This window comes from Podarcis erhardii, assembly GCF_964252035.2.
Source record: "Podarcis erhardii genome assembly, chromosome: 6".
Taxonomy (NCBI): domain Eukaryota; kingdom Metazoa; phylum Chordata; class Lepidosauria; order Squamata; family Lacertidae; genus Podarcis; species Podarcis erhardii.
This window is the reverse complement of record NC_138510.1, coordinates 48,777,584-48,798,113: the sequence shown is the minus strand read 5'-3', so window position 1 is coordinate 48,798,113 and position 20,530 is coordinate 48,777,584. Positions and strand designations below refer to the sequence as shown.

Here is a 20,530-nt window from a genome sequence, read left to right as displayed (position 1 = left end):
ACCTGAGGCCCAATAAACATTGCCTGAAGCCCACATACTGTGAGCCAGAATCTTGTGCAATATGCTGGAGTTCCTCAGCAGACAAGTTTATTTGGAAAGATTTCTGAAGGAAGAGTATTGAAAAGCCACTCTCCTAACTAAATAGTCATTTTCTGCCCATGGGTGGAACAACTGCCCTGCAAACAGCTAAGATCCCTCTTCAGTCCTCCTTAAACCCCTGCTTGCAGCTCTAACCCCAGCCGGGACCATCAAATTAGGCAAGGCCCACCTTGCAGCGACACTCTCCGTTGGTTTTGTTGCAGTCAGGGTCAAATCCTTTGCCGACATCACAATTGCAGGGTCCGCATATAGGGTGCCCCCACCACCCCCGTGGGCAGGGCTGAGCAAGCCTGTCACAGAGAGAGCACAGGGCCTGTTACAATCACACACAAAAAAGAAGAACAAGTCCAGGCAGCAACACCATATATGTGGGGGAGAACAGACAAGAGAGAGAGAGAGAGAGAGAGAGAGAGAGATAGCTGCCAACAACAAAAAAGAATATGCGTCCAATACTGAAACGCCTACTTTGAGAAAAGTCTTGGAAACTAATTGTGCTTTGAGGGACAGACTTCAGGGGGTTACAATGTGTGGTGTTGCCTCTTTCAGGCACTATTCTTTAAATCTTCTGCTCTCATGTGGATGACGACAGTTGTGCTTTTCAAGCCGTTGATGAAGAGTTTATGACTCAACGTATGTAGGATTTCAACATATCTGCTTATATAGAGTCTTTTGTTGTTGCATCACACTATGCAAGGCAACCTCCCTGTCCTGCATAGACGCACAAATCGCACTGTCAGCTTTGCGTACCTTCTGCACTCACCACCTAAATGCATGGCAAGACTGTCTCCTGCTTTCATACCCACAAAGCCCTTACTGCATCTACTACCTTCCCAGACTGAGAACATAGAAGCAAATATACACAATAACAGTGGGTGCACTCTCTACCGGTAGCAGCCCCAATGGAAATAGCAAAATGTTAGAAATTAGGTGTGGGGCTGACACTTGACTCCTGGTATATGTGTGTATGGACTGTTGGGTTAGGGGGAAAAAATGACGTGTCAACTTCATGGTGCCAAAGGGAAACTGGACCCATTATCGTTCTTTGTAACCTGGCAACTTTTATCTTGTACATGCATAAGGACAACCAGACTTGAAGACCACTGCAATCACAATCTTTGGAGAGAATTAACGAGAGTGAAATCATTGATTTGTTATGCTTTATGACTTTCCCCTGTTGATGGAACAACCATCTAGTTGAATTTAATTAAATGTGTTTGTTGATTTCTCAAAAATTCAACAAAAACAGTTGTTTTAAAAAGACTCTCCATTGGGTTGATCTTTCAGAGAAACCCGTTGGCACAGACTAATTTAGAAATACAACTGCTTATTCACAGCACTTTCAGGTACAGAGACATATATCAATATCCTCCCCCACACACCTGCAGCTCTTCAAGGATCCATTTCTACATGCATGCTGGGAGTTGTACACACCTATCAGAACAGTCGCACACCCACCCATGCACACCCACCAGATGCCCTTTCACAGAGCAGCAGGAGGCAACTCACTTGTTCTCGCAGTATGGCCCAAAGTAGTTGTCTGGACACTCGCAGGTGTAGCCATGGGAGGAGCTGGGCTTGCGGGCGCACACGGCTTGATGCTCACAAGGGTTGAGCGAGCAGACATTGGCACAACTGTCACCGTAGTAGCCTGAAGCAGCAAGGGGAAAACCTTGAGCCCTATGTCATCCTCACCAGTGTAACTCTGGCCAGAAACTCCAGGGTGAATGGAGGACACCCCAAACAAGAGTTTCCGGCTGGGCACAGAAGGAAGGGAACCACCTGTCAGGGACTGGACTGAGGAGGGATGGTGGAGACCTCCTCCCCTCCTCCTGAACCTTCCAGAGAAGAGGAAGACAGTATAGATTTTCAACAGTGGTTTGCAGAAGGTCACGGCTCAGAGGTAGATAAGGGACAAAGTTGGGAAATAATGGAAGAAGAAGAGGAGGAGGAAGCAGAGCCGGAGCAGCTGGCTGACACGTCATCACTAGAAAGCATTCCAGACCCCCCTTCTCCCATAACCTGGCAAGCATTGAAAGTAGGAGAGCAAAGAGCTAGGAAGCAAATGGCCCTAAGTGGCCACCGTAAGGTGGGTGGTGTGGTGGCGATTGAGGAGAGAAAGGGGGTGGAGATTACTCAGAGGAATGCCATTACTCCAAGAGGCAACATTTCTAAGCCTCTCTCTGTGTGAATATTGAACAAAAGACAATGGTAAGAGCTTCCTTGTCTATCTATTCCTGGCAGCCTGCCGTGGGGTGGGGGGTGGGGGTGGATCGGATTCCCTGATGCCTGACACCACCCCTCAAGGTGCAGCAAAGAGTAACAGCTGCAGATGAGATGGATGGCTGGAGACATGCGGACCTCCAGATATGCCTGAAGTACAACTCCCATCATCTCCAGCACGTATAGCCAATGGCCAGGGTGTTGTTGTTCAGACGTTCAGGTGGAATCACAGCTAGCTCTGGTACAATGAAAACTAGGCTCCATCTCTGCAGTATCTGAAGAAGTGTGCATGCACACAAAAGCTCATACCAATAACAAACTTAGATGGTCTCTAAGGTGCTACTGGAAGGAGTTTTTTTTTTATTTTGTTTCGTACAGGCACCCTGTGTACCCTGTACCACACAGTGCTAAACTTTGGAGGGTACCAGAGTGGAATCTCTCCAGTACTTCTGGGGGAAGAGCAGCAGCAACAGCTCTTCCGTTGCCCCTTCTCTGCCCACCCCCCAACTGACCTGGGTCACAGCTGCAGGAGTAGCTGTCCCAATCGTCATTGCAGTAACTGTTGACAGGGCAAGGGTTGGAGTCACAGGGATCCGGGATACTGCAGCCACGTTCCACGTTCACCTTCTCAGCCTGGTTCACATTCAGAGCCACAGCACTGGCTGATGTCTCACCCATCCTTACACCCTGGGAATAAAGAGAACACAGGGTGCGTGTGTTGGGTTGCAGCACCACAGAGATCCAGCTCTTAGAAGGGCAGACACCGGCACACTTGCATTTCCTGGTCAGAATTTGCTGGCTGTTGTGTGCAAACTAAGGGCACTTTCAGACTGGCACTATTTCTGAGTGGGATTCGATCGCATCCCAGCAAATTCAGGCTGTGCAATTAAAGCTGAGTTGGATGAGCTCCTGCAAAGCAAATCAACTTCTCCAAAAGATCAGACTTTTTGCAAACAGGAAAGTCATGGATAACATTGACTTGGCGCAACATTGTCTACAAATACTCATTAAATAGTTGGTGGCACCTAATCTCTCTGCAGACAAATCGGTCCAAATGCGCATTATAAATAGGTTGTCTGGAAGTAGCCTAAATGGCCCCCTTATTGGGAGCAAAAAAAAAAACCCACCCCAGAAAGAAGTTAGTCATGAACCACTGGAGAACTGCAGCCCCTAGATGGCGCTGTGCTCCCTGCGATAAAGGTGAACAGAATGAGTAAGGTCAGAGTTTGCACTTGGGAGAGTTGCACAAATCTGATAGCGATTCGATTTGTTCCAGCATGCATCTTATCTGAGGTACCATACACTCGACCCATATCCATCTGCATGGCAGGCAAAACCAAATGTGGGCATCCAAAAAAGTGGGGAGCAATAAAAAATAGTGCTGCTCTGAGATTGCTGGTGATCTTATTTTAAAAGGGACCATTAGTTACACCCTCCTTTCCTCCTGACAACAAAAAGAGAGTGACAAATGCAAATGTAATCTACAACCAATCAGCAGGCCTGCTTCAGCCACACTGTTCCAACCACATAGGGTTGGAGGGTGAGAGCGTATAATAATAATAATAATAATAATAAATTTTATTTATATCCCGCCCTCCCCAGCCGAAGCCGGGCTCAGGGCGGCTAACAACAATCAACAATCAAACAATCAAATATTCACACATTCTAAAAATATTACATTATAAAAATCAATTAAAATCAAATGATTGTTGAATTGTACAGCTGGAAGATACCCAACAGGTCATCTATTCCAACCCCTGAAATGATGGTTGTCCTGACTGCAATTTTCCAGGTGGGAATTTGTGGCAGCTTCTAACTTTGTGCATATATATATAGAGAGAGAGAGAGAGAGAGAGAGAGAGAAAGATGCAGACTTACAGACAGGCACGCACCACCAGACACACAGATGCACAGAGAACACGTGACACACAAATTAGCCCTGAGAAATATGTCCCTGGGAGGAAAGCTAATGAGAGAAGAGGCAGTGCCTGCACCTGGCTCAACATGGACCTGGGCATTACCTACAGCCCAGAATGGGGCCACTGATGCTGGCTCCTCGCCCTGCTTACCTGCATGCAGCCACGGAAGCCCTGCTGCACTTCACCCTGCTCCCCAGGAATGCCGCCAACACTCAGGTTCCGCATTTTGAGTCCGTGCAGCTCGCTGCTGATGTTGATTGCCACCTGGAGGACAGGTAAGAGACAAAGCAGCCATCTAGCATTGCTTTCCCCATATATTTTGAAGAGGCCACAACACTTGAGGGAGCAAGGGAATAGAGATAGGGCTTTTTTTCAGCAGGAACTCATGGGAATTCAGTTCCAGCACCTCTCAGGTGGGTGCCATTGCCATTCTAAAAGAACAAGGGAGTGGTGAGTGGCAGCACCTCTTTTTCTAGAAAAACAGCATTGGGTAGAGGTCAGGGGTGCAGGCCACTGGAAGGTAGGAAGGGGCTGGAACTAAAACAACAGTGCATGTTGGTTGATTCGGAGCAGGGAGGGACATGAGCAGAGCTTAAGGGAAAGTGAGTCCAGTGTTAGAACAGCCTGGGAGAGAAGTCACAAAGCCAGCAGCTGTTGTCGAGAAAGAATGGAGCACACTTCTGAGGGTGAAGTCAACTCACTCCCCATACCTGATGCAAGCCGTAGTCAAAGGCCATTGTGGCTAAGCACTGGGCTTCTGGGTTGTCCCTGCTGCTGCGCAGCTCCAGCTGCATGTGATGCCAGTCCCCATCGTTCACCTTCACCTGGTGCAGCCGCAGGGCGGAGACCCGGCTGTTGGCACGGTACACAGTCATCAGCACATTCCCTTCGCTCAGCTGGGAAAGAGGTAAGAAGCAGGTGAGCTGGCATTCTCACTATTGGGAGCAGTGCATCAATTGCGCCTGCTCCTGATCAGCTTGTGGAGCAGAGAACCCGCATCCCCTCCAACCTCTCTACTTCTTGCTTGTAGGCGAAGGCGGTCTTCTACAGGGTGCTGCTGCCCTGGCTTGGAGACTTACCCACAAGGTGATGGTAGAATGCTGCCCGGCTGCCGCATGCAGGAGGACGCCGTTGCTCTGCCGAGTACGGAACATGAGTCCAATGTGCCATGGAAGGGTGATGACCAAGGCCAAGTTGTTCCAGATGATCATGCTGTTGCCCAGGAAGCGCTGGGGGTTTGCCATTTCTGCATGGTGGGAGACACAAGTCAGCAAAAGCAGGCATTGCTACACAGCAGAGCAATCGCCGGAATATGGGTCCTGCATGCATGTAAGCCACAGATTTCCAGTCACACCCTGCAACAAGGCTGCCAGCACAAGTCTGAAAGGCTGTATGTGCCTCCTGAGGCATGCTTGTGCAACTCTGGAACTCCCAGCTCCACTTTTGCTTTAAAAAAAAAAAGTAATAACAGAAGGTTCTAGCCTTCAGGGTTACAGAGAGGCCTGGAAATATGGCAGGCTGATACATACAACCTTCTTTTCTTTTTATGCAACTCAGAACAATCATTGCAGGGTGAACTTTCCTCTTGATGCAGACATGTTATTACGGCCTTTTGAAATCATTCTCATGGAGTAAGACAGCAAGTTATAAGATCCTATTACTTTTCTCTCCGGGGCACAATGGAGTACTAAATGTGCATTTATGCAGTAGTTCCCCTCCTGGGCCTAGAATAATGTTCTGGTGACAATTCAGAAGCAGAGGAGAAATTCTGGGGGGTGGGGGAGCAATGTGGAGGAGAAACTCTGCATTGGCAGCAAACACAGAGTGCTTTTTTCCTTCCAAGGAGGTGGCCATAGAAGTAATCAATGTCTACACAGCTTAAGCAGCGCATCATCTGACTGGCATGTCAAATGCATGTCAAATGAGTGCATCTGAGGCAGGGATGAAACTTATGGGTACAGCAGGAGGCCTTTGTTAATCCTTTCTCTCTCTCTCTCTCTCTCTCTCTCTCTCTCTCTCTCTCTGTGTGTGTGTGTGTGTAAATGAGAGGCAATGAAAGAAAAGGTGATATGCTCAACCCGTAGTGAATGCTGGAACCAGTGGAAGAGGTCACTAGACTGCCACAAGTGTAAGGACAAACATACTAGAGTTGTATTAATCCATCTCCTGACCCTTCCAGTGTAGGATGTTCGGAACACTGTGGGATAAAAAGTATAGGAAGGGGAGAGGATGAAGGATAATGCTAGCAGGTGGGATCTGAACCCCCCCCCATCTTATTGCCAGGCATCCTATGGGTTTGAGATAGGCAAACCTGACCCTCCAGATGTTTTGGGACTACAACTCCCATCATCCCTGACCATTGGTCCTGTTAGCTAGGGATGATGGGAGTTGTAGTCCCAAAACATCTGGAGGGCTGAGTTTGCCTATGCCTGGTTTGGGAACTCCATCCCTAAAGCAGGGCTTGTCCCAGGGATGGGGAACCTGTGGCCCTGCAGAGGCTATTGGACTTCTGCTCCCTTCACCCCTGACCATTGGCCAGGATGGCTGGCTGGAGCTGTTGGGAGGTGAAGCTCTGCAATATCTGACCGGTGCAGTGGTTCTCAACCTGTGGGCCCCCAGATGTTGTTGGACTACAACTCCCATCATTCCTGAGCTCTGGCCTTGCTAGCTAGGGGTGATGGGAGTTGTCATTCAACAACATCTGGGGACCCACAGGTTGAGAAAGGCTGGGTTAGAGGTTCCTCATCCCTGACCTAGACACCACCCCCTTGATCTTTGCCTGCTTATACTGAAGGACTAGACACCACCTTCAGCACAATGGCATTTGAGGCAACTGTGTCCTACGCAGCTGAGTAAACAGCTCCTGTTTACTTACACTCCCAGGCCTTAGCAGGAGGGTGTAAGCTACCTCTCACTCTGACACCCAGAAGTTATTCTCACTACAACCCAGCATCCAACATTTTCTGGACTACTGTTGGATTATGTTGACAGCGGCAGCAAAATCTTCTGAAGCTCATTAACTTAAATGGGTGTTATGTCCTCCCTGCTACCACAGCCCCACACACAGGGATTGAGACTGGACAGAGATATTCTGTTAACATTCCACCTCTTATCCTCAGAAGAAAAAGGCAGCAAAAAGCCCTCCCCCCAACATCCTTGCTGCCCAACTATATGCAACATGAATCATGTGGTTTACTCTTGAGCGCAGCCCAATTGGAGTGGTTCAGAAACTCCCCCCCCCATGCAAATTACAGGCACTGGAGATGGGGATGGCTCTGGATTGGGACCACCACTGAGGAGAATGAGAAGCCCCCTGCCCACCCCGTCCCCACACTGGGGTCCCAATCTGGATCATGGCCAACCCCACTCACTATTTCTGCAAGGGAAAATTCTGCGCTCAAAATACGTGATCAATGATATATGTAATTTGGCCTTCCATCTCCCAGGGACCGTTCAAGCTGCCTTATCAGAGCTACCATGTCCCCATAGCCTCCCTTCTTTCACAGCCTCCACCCTTTACCTTGCTTGCAGTCCTTGCCTCCAAAACCCAGGGGACATTCGCAGCTGAAGGTGTTCCATTGGTTGACACACGTGCCGCCATTGTGGCAAGTGTTGCTGTCACAAACGTTCTTCTTGGCTGAACAGCCTAGAGGAGAAAAGTGAGACGGCATTGGAAAGGCTAAAGGCAGCAGAAGATGCTCCATGGGTTAGGAATGGAGTGTCAAGGCAGGCAAGAGAGGAGGCAACTGATGAGAGTAATCAGGGACAGGACTGAAGCCCTTTTACAAAGACCCATCACTACACCACAACACACACACACACAATGGCACACCCAGCAATATTTTTTAAAAAGTCAGTACTGTACTTTTCTTGCCAGTTTTGCATCCCTGTATCAATTGGATCCATCCACTAGATATAACATAAGCCATACCTGGCACCGTCCCATTGTTGGCAATGAAGTCAGCCATGTCCACCTCTCGGTTATCAATCAGGAAGTCCCGAATACAGCCTACAAAGTGCCGGTTCCGTACTGGGAAGCTCTCGGGCAGGTCAGGAACGCCACCTAACAACAGTGGACCTGTCAAATCCAGGGACCTGGGAAGCCAAGACAGGAGTAACTCAGGAGGTCAAGCTCAACAGAGGGAATGGCAGATTAAAATACATCTTCTGACCCAATCATGGCTGGCATCACTGTGGTCTTTCAGGTCAAGTGATTGACATCATCAGAGCTATAGGTACCTGGATATGCCAGGAGCTTTGACGAGTCCCACAATGGGGTAGCAAAGCTTTTAGCCCAGACTTGTCTCTGTCTGTGTAAAGTTGTAGTAGCAGAAGGTAGCTGGTGAAGACTAAGATGTCCAATAGCTCAACAGTGAAAAATAGTGCTGCCCAGAATACAGTCGTACCTGGGAACTCGAACACCTTGCAAGTTGAACGTTTTGGCTCCCCAACACCGCAAACCCAGAAGTGAGTGTTCTGGTTTGTGAACGTTCTTTGGAACCCGAACATCCAACGCAGGTTCCGTGGGACCTTCCTGCAGCCAATCGGGAACCACGCCTTGGTTTCTGAACATTTTGGAAGTCGAACGGACTTCTGGAATGGATTCCGTTTGATTTCCGAGGTACGACTGTACAACAATTATTTGACCCTGGAGATCAGAGTGGTGAACTTTTTTTGGCTCCAGGACCAGGATCCATATCAAGACCAGCTTCTAGGGCCAAATGTATAAGCTGGGCAGGACCACTGATCAGTCAATATCACACGGCTGACTAGCCTTCGCTAGTCTCCCTTTCCTTCACTTTTAGTCCCCAATCTTCAATCTCCACTCCATCAGCTGAAAGGTCATTAAGCGCAGAGGTCAAACTTCCCCAATTGCTCTACTGAGACCTCCAACTGCAGGATGAAGGTGGATTGTGAAAGCTAGAACAGGTGAACGCTATCCCACAGGGCATGATCCTAATAGGAATTTCCCCAGTGAACAATAAGCACAGTGGAGCCAGCCTGGCTATAGCTATGCCTGCTCGTTCTTCATTTCTCCAGGCTCATTAGTTGTGTTTATAGCGCACATAAAATTCTTACTTCTTGGTGCCTGACTGTGTCCCTTGAGCTGAGCAAGAATAGTTTCCCAGCATGGAACCAAACTTCAAGGCCACGGAAGTGTCACAGTCATCCACTGTCACCACAGCTACCTTCTGGTCAGAGGGCCCCTGAGGAACTCCAGACATCCCCACGATGGGCTGTGGAGAAAAAGCAGAACCCTGATGCAGCCAAGTAATGGCCATGGCAGCACAATCAAAGGGCAAGCCAGGAAGAGCAAGGTATTGTCTAGACACATGTTGTGGGACTATAACTCCCATCATCTATTGGCTGTGCTGGCTGGGGCTGATGGGAACTGGACTCCAACAACACCTGGAGGGCCACAGGTTCCCCATCTCTAGTCTAAGAGATGCCAGAGCAGGTAAAAGCTCTCTCCCAGTATCTCTTGAACTAAACGTAGGAGGAGAGGAATCTGCCTTAGACCAAGGCAGGTCAATGGAAAAGCAGCCATATGGGCAGCAGTTCTGGAAGGATCTTCAAGGAGCTGAAAGTCTGGGGCAGACACTTGCAAAGCCCTCCACACATCTGGGATGCTGAGCACTCAACAAGCGAGTGGAATTCTTCCCCTTGCAGTTTCACCTCATGTTTATGTGCGAAGCAGTGATTCTAACATAGCATATTAGAATCATTGTTTCACATGTAAACATGCCGTAAAACTTCACAGGCCAAAATTCCACCCTATTATCACCCGGCATTTAACAGTTGTAGGGAGAGAACCGGGGGCCAGAATTTGCTCTAGATTAATGAATCTACCATAAAAGACGGTTCTCTGTGTGTATGCTCCCCTGAGGAGAGCTGAACAATCTGATCTATAGGTATAGATCCAGGACACAAATACAGTGTCCCATATTGAGCTAGCAGCAGACAATGCCCAGCTGCTTCCAATAAGTATCTCTCAGCAGCAAGAAGGATGAAAAGGCTCACTGTAAAAAAAGGGAGACCTGAGATTCTTGTGATGCCTAATTCTGCCACAGAACACACAGAAACACATACGTGATCCCTGTTTTAAAAAGCACTATGTAATCACAACACAAAGGAGAGGAATTATCTTGCAAAAGACTACAGAGGTGTGATGGACCTTTGATCTTAGGCAGTGCCTCTATCTGTACCAGTGCATTTTAAATGCAACACTTTCTTTTCTTGTATATTGTTCTTACTGTTCCCAAGCAGTTTGCATATATGTAATGTTTGTGCATGCATGCTTGCGCACAAACACACACCAACACACATTTAGTGCACACCTACTTCGCTCTCCCCTGTGAACTAGGTCACTTAATGCATTCCAAGGGCAGTGTTGTTTTAATCTTTTTGACTTACGCCAAATGCATAGGCAACCAAAGTCAGGTTCCTTTTTTAAAAAAATCAATTTATCGACCTACTGAATAGTTTGACCATAGTTCAAACTTTCATAATGTTACAATTTCCCAGCCCCACTGAAAAGATTAAGGAAATAAATACAGCAGAAAATCACATCATATTAGTTATAGTAAGGCAGGAGTTGGGGAACATGTGCCCCAATGGACGTTGTTGGACTCCCACTCCTATTAGTCCTTAGTCAGCCTAGCCAATGATCAGGGATGAAGGGAGTTGTAGTCCAACAGCATCTGGAGGGCCACAGGTTCCCCAACCATTGCAGGAAAGAGTATCCAAAGCAATTAACAGCATTAGATTTTACAGATTTCCACAGAGCTGCCAATGTGCAGAGAGCGTTGTACAGATGACATGTTCATTCTTATTGACTTAACGTATTTTGCTAAGTGAGGAACAAAGTGCAAATATCTGTCAATAGCTTCTCCCCTTTTATACACAAAAATTGAGCAAGGGGAAAACTGGAGGCGAATCTAGCATAAATTTTGGAAAGTTGTTTGTCTGATGGCTACGAATTTTGACACTTCTTAAGATATTGTAAACAACTTTTGCATGATGGTCCCCGATATCAAGGAGCAGGTTTCTGTCTATGTTTGGATACAACGGGACACCATTTTGAATCAAGGTAGTGGTAGACTGAACCTTTCAAAACTGCACTGGTTTTAACCACAAAGTTCAAAACGGCATTGATTTCTTGATTTCATAGAATTCCCAAGCCATATCACGAAAGAGACTGCTAGTGTGAAATAAGCAAGCATGTGCAAAATCAGGCGAGAAAGTAATCAAAGCTTAAGAGGGGTCTCTCTTGGGGGGGTGGGAACTGGTGAAGAGTGTGCACAATCAGATGAAAAAATATGTTCCACTGGAGATTATATCTGTGGGCAGGTGCCTATTAAAGGATAATCCCAAAATTAACCCCACATTTGGCCACATGTTGTTCCCTTTTGTGATTTTTCTGCTGCTGTTTCTTTTCCATTTCATCAGGCACAAAAGGTATATGAGTGCTTATTTAAATAAGCACGTCTATGTTCCACTGGCTTTTCACTGGTGGCAGTGGTTGGAATATTTATTTGTGGGGAGCTTTTTTAAATAATGTGATTATATACCTCTGTGAATTTTGTGAAACTCTCTACGGAGATAACTGCATGTCACTTTAGCCAGCAAGTGACAGAGAGTGTGAGCTTCTGTCTTGGACCTCTTTTGTGTTTGCCCACTGGGCTGGCGTTCAGCCTAAGCCCCCCAACCCCACGCCTGGCGGGAGAAAATCACAGGTCATTGGTGACTCTCTTTTTTGGCGTGCGGGGCTGGACCGTAGAATCTCGAGAGCGATTCAAAGGCTGTGGCAAGGAAACATGACAGCTCCAAACAAAAGGAAATGCAGCTGGGGGAGAAGGAGGGTAGGGTGTGGCCATGGCAACAGGTCACAGCACAGCACCAAGGGACTGGCAGGCAGCCCAAGCCTTCCCTTCTCAGCTTTTGTGCCACTCCTTCCTCAGAACATGTAAAACAAATGGGGGGGGGGGAGAGAAAACAGCTCAAAACACAGCCCTTGCCTCAGCACCAGGATCAGCCAGGAAAGTTCCCCAGAGCTGGAATACTTTTCATGTTACTTCATGGAACTTGGTACAGGATAAGTAGCGAGGGTGGCCTGAGAAAGGATTAAGGTCTCTCTTTTGCACAAAAACTGCAAGCACCATGCATAATACTCTGGAACCTTGGTTTTTGAGCATCTCGGAAGCTGAACAATTTGGAAGCCGAATGCTGAAAACCCAGAAGTAATTGCTTTTGTTTTCCAACGCGCCTCAGAAGTCGAAAGGTTTCTGAGGCATGTTTTTCCTTTTCTTTTTTCCATCGACTTTGCAGGCAGCCCATTGATCCTCGGTTTTCAAACGTTTCAGAAGTTGAACGGTCTTCCAGAACAGATTACGTTCGAAAACCGAGGTACCACTCATAAACGGCAACCATAATGTGTATTTTCGCTCAGAAACAAGTTCCCAAGTATGAAAAGTATTATTCCACACACACACACCCCAATCTGTTTGCCTGGAGGCATTTTTTTTTTTTTTTACATGCAACAAAGAACCAGATGAGAAGCTATTTACAAGCCTGGAATAAGTTTATGCCAGGAATGGCCTGAAATCTAAGGACTTACAAGCTGTGGAAATGAGCTTCCCCCTTCTAGCCAGACAGCCAGTTTCATAGCAGAGTGACATGTCCTCAGGCAAACTCACCACCAAAGAAGTCACAAGACACACCCTTTTTCTTTTTTTTCTTTGAATCCAAGCAGGACAGAGAAATGTTGCTCTTAGGATCCCTCCAAAACTATTCTTCTTTTTATTGAGCACTCATCATTATTTGTGCCCATAATATAATCAGGGAAGTTATATGCAATCAAGCATTCAATATCCCTTGTGCATTCAAAAGTTTTTGGGGTGTCATACTGCTTCACTCACAATAGGGGCATGCCCCATAAAATCCTGTAAGTTTTCATTGCTATAGTGCAACAGAGCCCTTCTGGATGGCAATAATGTGGTAACATTGCAGAAGCACTGCAGAATGACTTATGAAGTGTGGGCGATCCAGTATAAACCACCCACTAATGCACTATTATTGCATCAATGACATGTTACAGAGTATACCCACACCCACAAAACAAGCCCACAGAAACACCAGTCTGGAAGAAGATGCCTCACTTCCCACCACTACTTGTAATCAGAGCGCAGCTCAGCCCCCAGGAAAATTCAACAACACAAAGTTAACGGCGAAGATCCAGGATTGCAAAAGTGCAGTTTTGCCCTTGTTTGTGTGAACCACGACTGCACAAAGCTCATGTTGGGTTGGGTGAAACAGGACAAACTGCAAACTGGGCATAGCATGGAACTTTAGCTGGGGATAAAAACTGGCTTCAAATATCAGTTCATCTCCCCTACTCCCACTGGGCAGCTAAGGGCCAAATGAAATGTGACTTGAAATGTGTTTTTTGCATTGTCTTATGCATTTTGCATAAGGTAACGATGTGGATCTTAACCCTTCCCCACATGCTTAGATCCTGATTAATACTCTCCGTCTTTGGGAAGAGCTAAGTGGAGTTTTCCACCTAATGCAAGATAATAGCACTGGAAGAGCTGGCGATTTTCATCAGGATCAAGGCGGGGGGGGGGGGAGAGAGAGAGAGAGCTAAACTCTCCCTCCCTGCCTGAGACAGTCCTAATCCTGTTCAAGTCCCACTGCTGTGGCTATTTGCATTTTAAAGCACCATGCCCATTAAATGCATTTAACGTCACATTTAATTTAGAGAAATGCTCCTGTTCACCAGGGCCATCCTTTGCTGTGCTCCTGGTCCAGGCTGCTGCAGCAACTCCTTCCAGGCCCTAAACAGATCCCACACTACACAGGCTCCTAGCCACAGCCCTGCTCAGAGAGACTCCACACCCCATCTCAAAGCACATGCCTGTCATGGAACCATAGCTGCAATGTCTGCTACATGTGTACCTTGCCCTTCTGTACTCTCAGGTTAGCATCAGTGAGGGAGAATGAACCTTTGGGTTGAGAAATTCACAGCTGAGTGGACCTGGATTTCCCCATTTCAAGCCCAATATTATTAGCCGCTGTGTTGGCCGGCACTTCTGACCACAGTGCAGCCAATGGGCTTGGCTGCCTCCCCCTCATTCTTTCTGTTTCTCACTCCAACAATGCAGCCCCAGCTCGAATCATCCTCTTGCCAGTTCCTGGTGAATCTCATGGCTATCCTAATTTTTAAGGGCAGGATGTGAATCGTTCTGCTTCCGCTCACCACCCACAACCCCACCGTGTCTTTCCACCACAGCGGCCTCTGCAACTTTTACCTCCCATGTAAATGTGCTCAATTCCATCCAACTGCCGGCATGGAATGAGATGTGCTAGAACGCCTGGAAATTCCCAAAGTGGGAACAAGGGAACTGAGCTGGCCTCAGGCAAACCATGCGCTCCCCTACCATCATTTAATGGGGACAGTTGGAGGAAGCAGCACACTGCTCTTCCTCCATGAAGAAGCAGCCCATTTGTGGAAAGAAAGACCTCACTTCCCAGGCATCCCAGCTCCTGCAGTTCAGCGGAGGAGGCAAGGAAGGCACCCTTAGGGGCTAGGCAGGCCCTCACATGCCTCACCAGGGATTCACATTGGTTTTTATGTGCTGCGCTTATTTCTCCGATACGAACAACAGAGAGGGAATGAAACCCAGAGACTGCTTGCCTTACCTAGAAGCTAAAGGGGCATAAACAGCAGTGGAGCATCTGGGGATGGGCAGAGCAGGGAGGAACCCAGGGAGGTGCCTAGCCACTGCTTCAAGGGCACGCTCAGGCCCTTGTGTGCCACAGCCCAGAGGAGGAGACGCACAGCAACACTGCCTCCTCCTCTCCATCCCTGCCTGACCTAGGAGTGGAGCTGTGGCTGGCTGGCTGCGTTGGGCTGTCGCTCGCATGCCGGAACCATGTTGTAAACTGCCCTGCAATCCTCAGAGGCGAGGTGGTCTACAATTTAAATAAATAAATAGACCCATTAGTTTCACTGGGTGTATTTGGAGTAAAACTTAGCTGATCTTAATTACCAGGGTAGCCTCTGTTTGGCAGGGAAAGAAAGTCTGTGGGAATATTTCCGCAAATGAACTCAGGTGAGGGTTAGTGTGGGTGCAACTTGGAGGAACACAGTGCTGTGTGTGGCATGGTGGTGCCACATCTTCCCTCTCGCCCTGGAGCTCTAGCTCAGGATCCTGCCCTCCAGGCCACCAAACCGGCCACAGCATTTCAGCTCACTTTCCTCCCATTCTGTTGCGTTTGTTAACTCGTTCTTCCTTGGCACTCTATGCACGTGCAAGCTATGCGAGAGGCCTGAAACCCACATTTGTCCCTCGGTTGCTTGTGGGGCGCCTACCCTATTGAAAGCAGCAGGATGGAGAGCTCTGGGGTCAGGAGCTGTCTATGTGCAGCACTTGCTGCAGGCACCGGGAATCTGGCCCCCCGCCACGTGAGATAGCAGGAGGTAAATTGTCTGCTGGCACAGAGGCAGAGTGCCTGGGTGAAGCTGCTGCAGGCAATCCAGCTCATCGGTACTGACGCCAGTCTCCAGGAACATTCCCAGGAGTGGGAGGGCCAACACCCCGTCCCAACTAAAGGGCTGTCAAGCGGGAGCAGGCAGCCGGACTCCCCTGGACTCCTGCAGGGGGCTCTAGCCCGGCTGCTCAGGGATTCACCCCCCCCCCCAGCACAAGGCTCTCTATCTCTCTCCCGCTCATTAACTCCCTCTAATTAGTGGGGGGAGGAGTTGGCAACTTGAAGGAACAGGAGACTAATTGTGCAGCCTCACATTTATCATCTGCCTAAGGCAGGGGTGGGGAACCTTTTGGGCCTAGCGGGCCAGATCCTTAACTGTCCCCACCCCACAGATGGGTCGTCCTGCCCACCTGTCAAAGTCCCCAGCGCAGTGCTTTCCAAGCCCTGGGTGCCAGGTGCTTGGGAACTGTAGCTCTTGGGAACCGTAGTGTGGGGGGCTTTGCCAGTCCTGTGCTCTGCAAAGCATCAAGGACAGGGCTGGTAAAGCTGATTTCTGCAGGGATTGGCTGCCCAACAGGGTTCTCAATAGGCAACTCAACCATGTCACCAATCCAGCAGGGCTGAACTCACCATCCCTCAGCAGCTGGGCAGTGACTTCAAACTGGCTTTCTGAGGAAATCAGCTGCATAATCAAGTTCCTCACAGGCCAACCCAGCTGCATCTCTACCTGCTCCACATTTTGTCACAAGGTTGTCAGGCATGGGGCCAGTGGGTGTGGTAGGTAGAGGGACCTGAGCCAGGCCAAATTTGGCTTGCATTCCTGTGGTTCCCCACCTCTGAGTGTAACACGGTGCTGGTGCTAAATGTGTTAAGCTCTAGCTATCTGATTCCCTTGTGTGTACATCCAGTTCCTGCGCAGCACAGCCTTGTGTGGTCATTACTGCATACCTCAAAGAAGGACATTGGTACCCAAAATTTTAATCATGTGGTAACCAGATGACCCACTCAAGATCCAATTGGCCTGACAGAGTTCTCAGGGAAGGACTGAAAGACTGGGGCCCTGTTTGAGTCCCAGGAAGGAGAGACCTCAGTTCACCATCCTTCTATGTACAACTTTGGTTAAGTTTCTCTGCCCAGGAGACAATGACAAACCCAGCAGTACTGCACTTTGGTGCCTATGAAGTGATTCCTTATATCAAGTGGGACTGCTGGTGGTCTAGGCTAGCTGTTCAGAGAACTGACTGTGGATCCAGGCCGGGGGGACTCTTTGTCGGGCTAAGCTCCTTCAGAGTTTGGGAGGAAGAAAATGGAACGGGAAACCAAATGAGCCATAACTCTCCCCCGGGAACGGAAGACTAGGCAAGCACACAAGGGCACAGCAAGTGGGCACGGCAGGGAAGGGCTTCTCGTGAGAGGTTGCATGGCAATTTCTGGCCACTGCCTTGTTCCCCACCTCCAAATCGGTGAGACAGCAACTCCTGACCCCTGAGCCGTTCCAGTCCCCTGGGCTGCCCCAAGCTTATTAACTGAAGCAAGCAGCTGCTTTGCGACAATTGCGCCAGCTGCTCGCTTCCTCCTGCCCCCTGTCAGCAGCCTCCTCATTAGAAACTAGCTTTTTGGGACTTCATCATGCTGGGACCACCAACCCTCCATCCTCCTCCCCACACCGCACAAAAGTCCCTGCGCTGAGGGCACCATGAATGCTAATGGCGGGGATCTTCTCGAGCCCAAAGGAGCCAGGAATTGGTGGCAGCAACCCCGTTACCAAAAGCTCCTGCTGGTCTTTGAATATTTCATGGCCCCAGAAGCCACCCTCACCCTATAAAGCAGGGAAGGTCTCTTACTGCAGGGAACAACAGAAATTGCCCATCTCTGTAGACATGGGGTACCAGTGGGGAAAGCTGGCAGGAATCCTCTACAGGCTGTCATGGGCTGGTGCTGACAATGTCACCATCTGCCCTGTTGTTCAGGGCAAATTGAATCCATTGCTAAGTCACATCATCAGTCAGGCCTGGTAGGGCAGATGGCAAGGAGGCCGACAGTAGGGGGAGCCAGAGGCTGGTTTTATCTGGTTTTATCCGCTGCTGAGTTTTAAAAGAGCAATAGTGGAATTAAGGAGGAGGAAGGGGACAGACAGTGGCACACCCTGGACTGGCTGTGAGATATAAAGCAGGCTGGCAGAGGCTGGTGGAGGCCAGAATTAGGTTACTACTGAAGCGCCCCATGTGACCTAATGGATCATCCTCCACTGCATGTCACTTCTCCCTATACAGTACAATATTACAAAAATACAGACCCGGTTGTCTGTCCCTTCAGTGAAAACCTGTTATAGCTCCATTAAACATTTTCCCAGCATTTCCCAGCCTCTCAGCCTGCATGAAGAAGAAGAAGAGTTTGGATTTGATATCCCGCTTTATCACTACCCGAAGGAGATTCAAAGTGGCTAACATTCTCCTTTCCCTTCCTCCCCCACAACAAACACTTTGTGAGGTGAGTGGGGCTGAGAGACATCAAAGAAGTGTGACTAGCCCAAGGTCACCCAGCAGCTGCATGTGGAGGAGCGGAGACGCGAACCCGGTTCCCCAGATTACGAGACTACCGCTCTTAATCACTACACCACACTGGCTCTGCACTTTCTGATCTGAAAAAGCCCTGAAGGATAGGTCACTTCTTCCCCTGAGCTGGGGAGGCTAACCACCAAGAGCCCGAGACTGGCATATTTGCTTGTTTTGTTTTAAAGGGAAGTTCTTCCAGTTAGCTTTTAAAAACATTTCCATGCCAATTTCTTTAAACTTGAAAAAGACGAACAGCTGTCATCAACAGGCAGCTTCCCCATGTTCCTGAGGCTGCTAGAAAGTCCAGCTGAGGATATTATGGGGGTTTCAGGAAGCATAGGTACCCAAGAAGGCTGCAGAGGGCAGCCCATCAAAGAGATGATTTGTAGAATGAAAAAAGGACACTCACACACATCCATGGGCCACCTTGAAAACAAGAAATGTAAAAAAAAAATCAACCCTGCATATTTTGCTGATATTTTCCCTCCCCTGTGATAATTTTCAAATGCAACTTATTTTCTAATTCATTGCTGAAAAACAGTAAAAAGAAGCAGAAGACATTTTTGGCACAACACTAGGAATCATCTCACTGGTGTTCCATTGTCTCACCTTCTCCCACTCACATGCATCCAGACCTCTGCTGCCAAAAATATTCACCTCTGTTGCTGCTCTGACCATGTGACTTCCATCTTTAAATCCCTACCTTGGCTTCCTGCCTACTCTCAGATCCCTCACAAGCTTCTGGTACCCAGAGACCCTGCACCTCCATCCTCTCTCTGTGCTTATTTCCCAGCACAGCCCTTCCTGTGACCTTTGCTTGATCAGCTCCACCACCCTCACCATCCAAAGGTCCCCTGAACCTTAAAACGACTCTGTCCATTTCCCCTTGTTGTCCCTGGAACTGCTTCTTGGAATGCCTCCATGAAACCATCTCCCTCCTCAAACCTCACCTTTTTCAGGAAGCTGGTGGATCATTTCCCTAGTCCAGGCATGGAGACCCTTTGGTCCTCCAGATGTAGCTCCCATCATTCCTGGCCACTGGCTGATGAGCGTTGCAGTTTGGCAACATCTGGAGGGCCAAAGGCTCCCCATGCCTGGCCTTGTCCCTGCACCTTATTGTAATAATCAAAGTACATGGGCTTGAAATACTGGTAATCACATATTCCTCTCTGCCTGCTCATGATTCCACTGCCTGCCACATGCTTCCTCCAGTGCGCCCATGTTTATTTGTAAGTGCCTTGGGGCAGGGACCTGTCAACCCTCTTCTCTGTAAAGTGCCATGTATGCAGATGGCCCTGAATTAAAAGTGAGGGGGGAGATGAGCTGGGCACAGCACCAGCAGGCCTGTTCAGGATGAAAGAGTCTTATAATCATAGAATTGTAGAGTTAGAAGGAACTACGAGGGTCCTCTAGTTCAAATCCTTGCAAATGCAGGAATCTTTTGCCCAACATGGCGCTCGAACCCACAACCCTGAGATTAAGAGTCTCATGCTCTACCGACTGAGCTATCCAGTGAGACTTACCTTGTTGTAGTAGTGCAGGTGGACGGTGTGCCACTGCCCATCACTCACGCCCCCAGGGATGAACGGGGCTACCGTGCTTGTTGACTCTCCTGAGGGAGAGATGAAACACAACTCAGAGAGGGAGAAAAGACTCTTGAGAAGAGAATGCCTCTCCTTGCCACCATTTCCCATAAGGGCTCTGAAGGAGGAGCACCTACGCTAACAGTGGCGGGCACTGGGGCAGGTAAAATCCTGCAGCAGAGGTGGGGAAGAGATAGGAAGGCTGGGAGATAATGGGGTAAGAGGCAGAAGCTGATGGGTTAGGAAAACAAGGCCTGGCAAGGGAATTTCAACACTGCTAGGACGTAAGGTGGGATGAGCAGAAGCAGAAAAGCCAAGGGGGTTGGAAGGAAACCATACCTGCTGAGAAAGTCAGCTGAACTTGCTCCTGGACAATCTCCAGGGCGACGAAATCATGTCGTTCATTGAAGCGCCCATTGTAGAGGAGCAGCCCATCCCGTTCCTTAGTGGCAAACCTGCCAAACAGAAGAGAATGGTGAGCCCCTGTACCCAGGATCCAGCATCTCAAGACAAGGCAGTAGACAGAGCTCAGGTGATTGATGGGAAGGCAACAAATATAATGCCTGTCTGGGCAGAATCTATAGGCCATGGGTGGAGAACCTTTTTGCATAGTGTCCCAGAAAAACCGGACATCCAATTTCCCCCCACAGAAGTACAGCAG

The 20,530-nt window shown here is 48.6% G+C and overlaps 1 protein-coding gene across 4 annotated transcripts in view; it reads right to left on the bottom strand.

The window, feature by feature from the left end:
• The window catches only part of CELSR2 (cadherin EGF LAG seven-pass G-type receptor 2), a 110,410-nt gene that overhangs the window by 22,398 nt on the left and 67,482 nt on the right, over positions 1-20,530 (bottom strand). For all 4 annotated transcript variants that reach the window (XM_081866385.1, XM_081866387.1, XM_081866386.1 and 1 more), the window contains exons 4-14: positions 20,209-20,324; positions 19,810-19,898; positions 9,318-9,475; positions 8,170-8,333; positions 7,759-7,884; positions 5,318-5,484; positions 4,949-5,134; positions 4,389-4,502; positions 2,832-3,006; positions 1,606-1,747; positions 269-389 (exon numbers count right to left, since the gene is read on the bottom strand). In XM_081866385.1, coding sequence (XP_081722511.1) covers positions 269-389; positions 1,606-1,747; positions 2,832-3,006; positions 4,389-4,502; positions 4,949-5,134; positions 5,318-5,484; positions 7,759-7,884; positions 8,170-8,333; positions 9,318-9,475; positions 19,810-19,898; positions 20,209-20,324 — 1,558 coding nt within the window. The remainder of the gene's footprint in view (positions 1-268; positions 390-1,605; positions 1,748-2,831; positions 3,007-4,388; positions 4,503-4,948; positions 5,135-5,317; positions 5,485-7,758; positions 7,885-8,169; positions 8,334-9,317; positions 9,476-19,809; positions 19,899-20,208; positions 20,325-20,530) is intronic.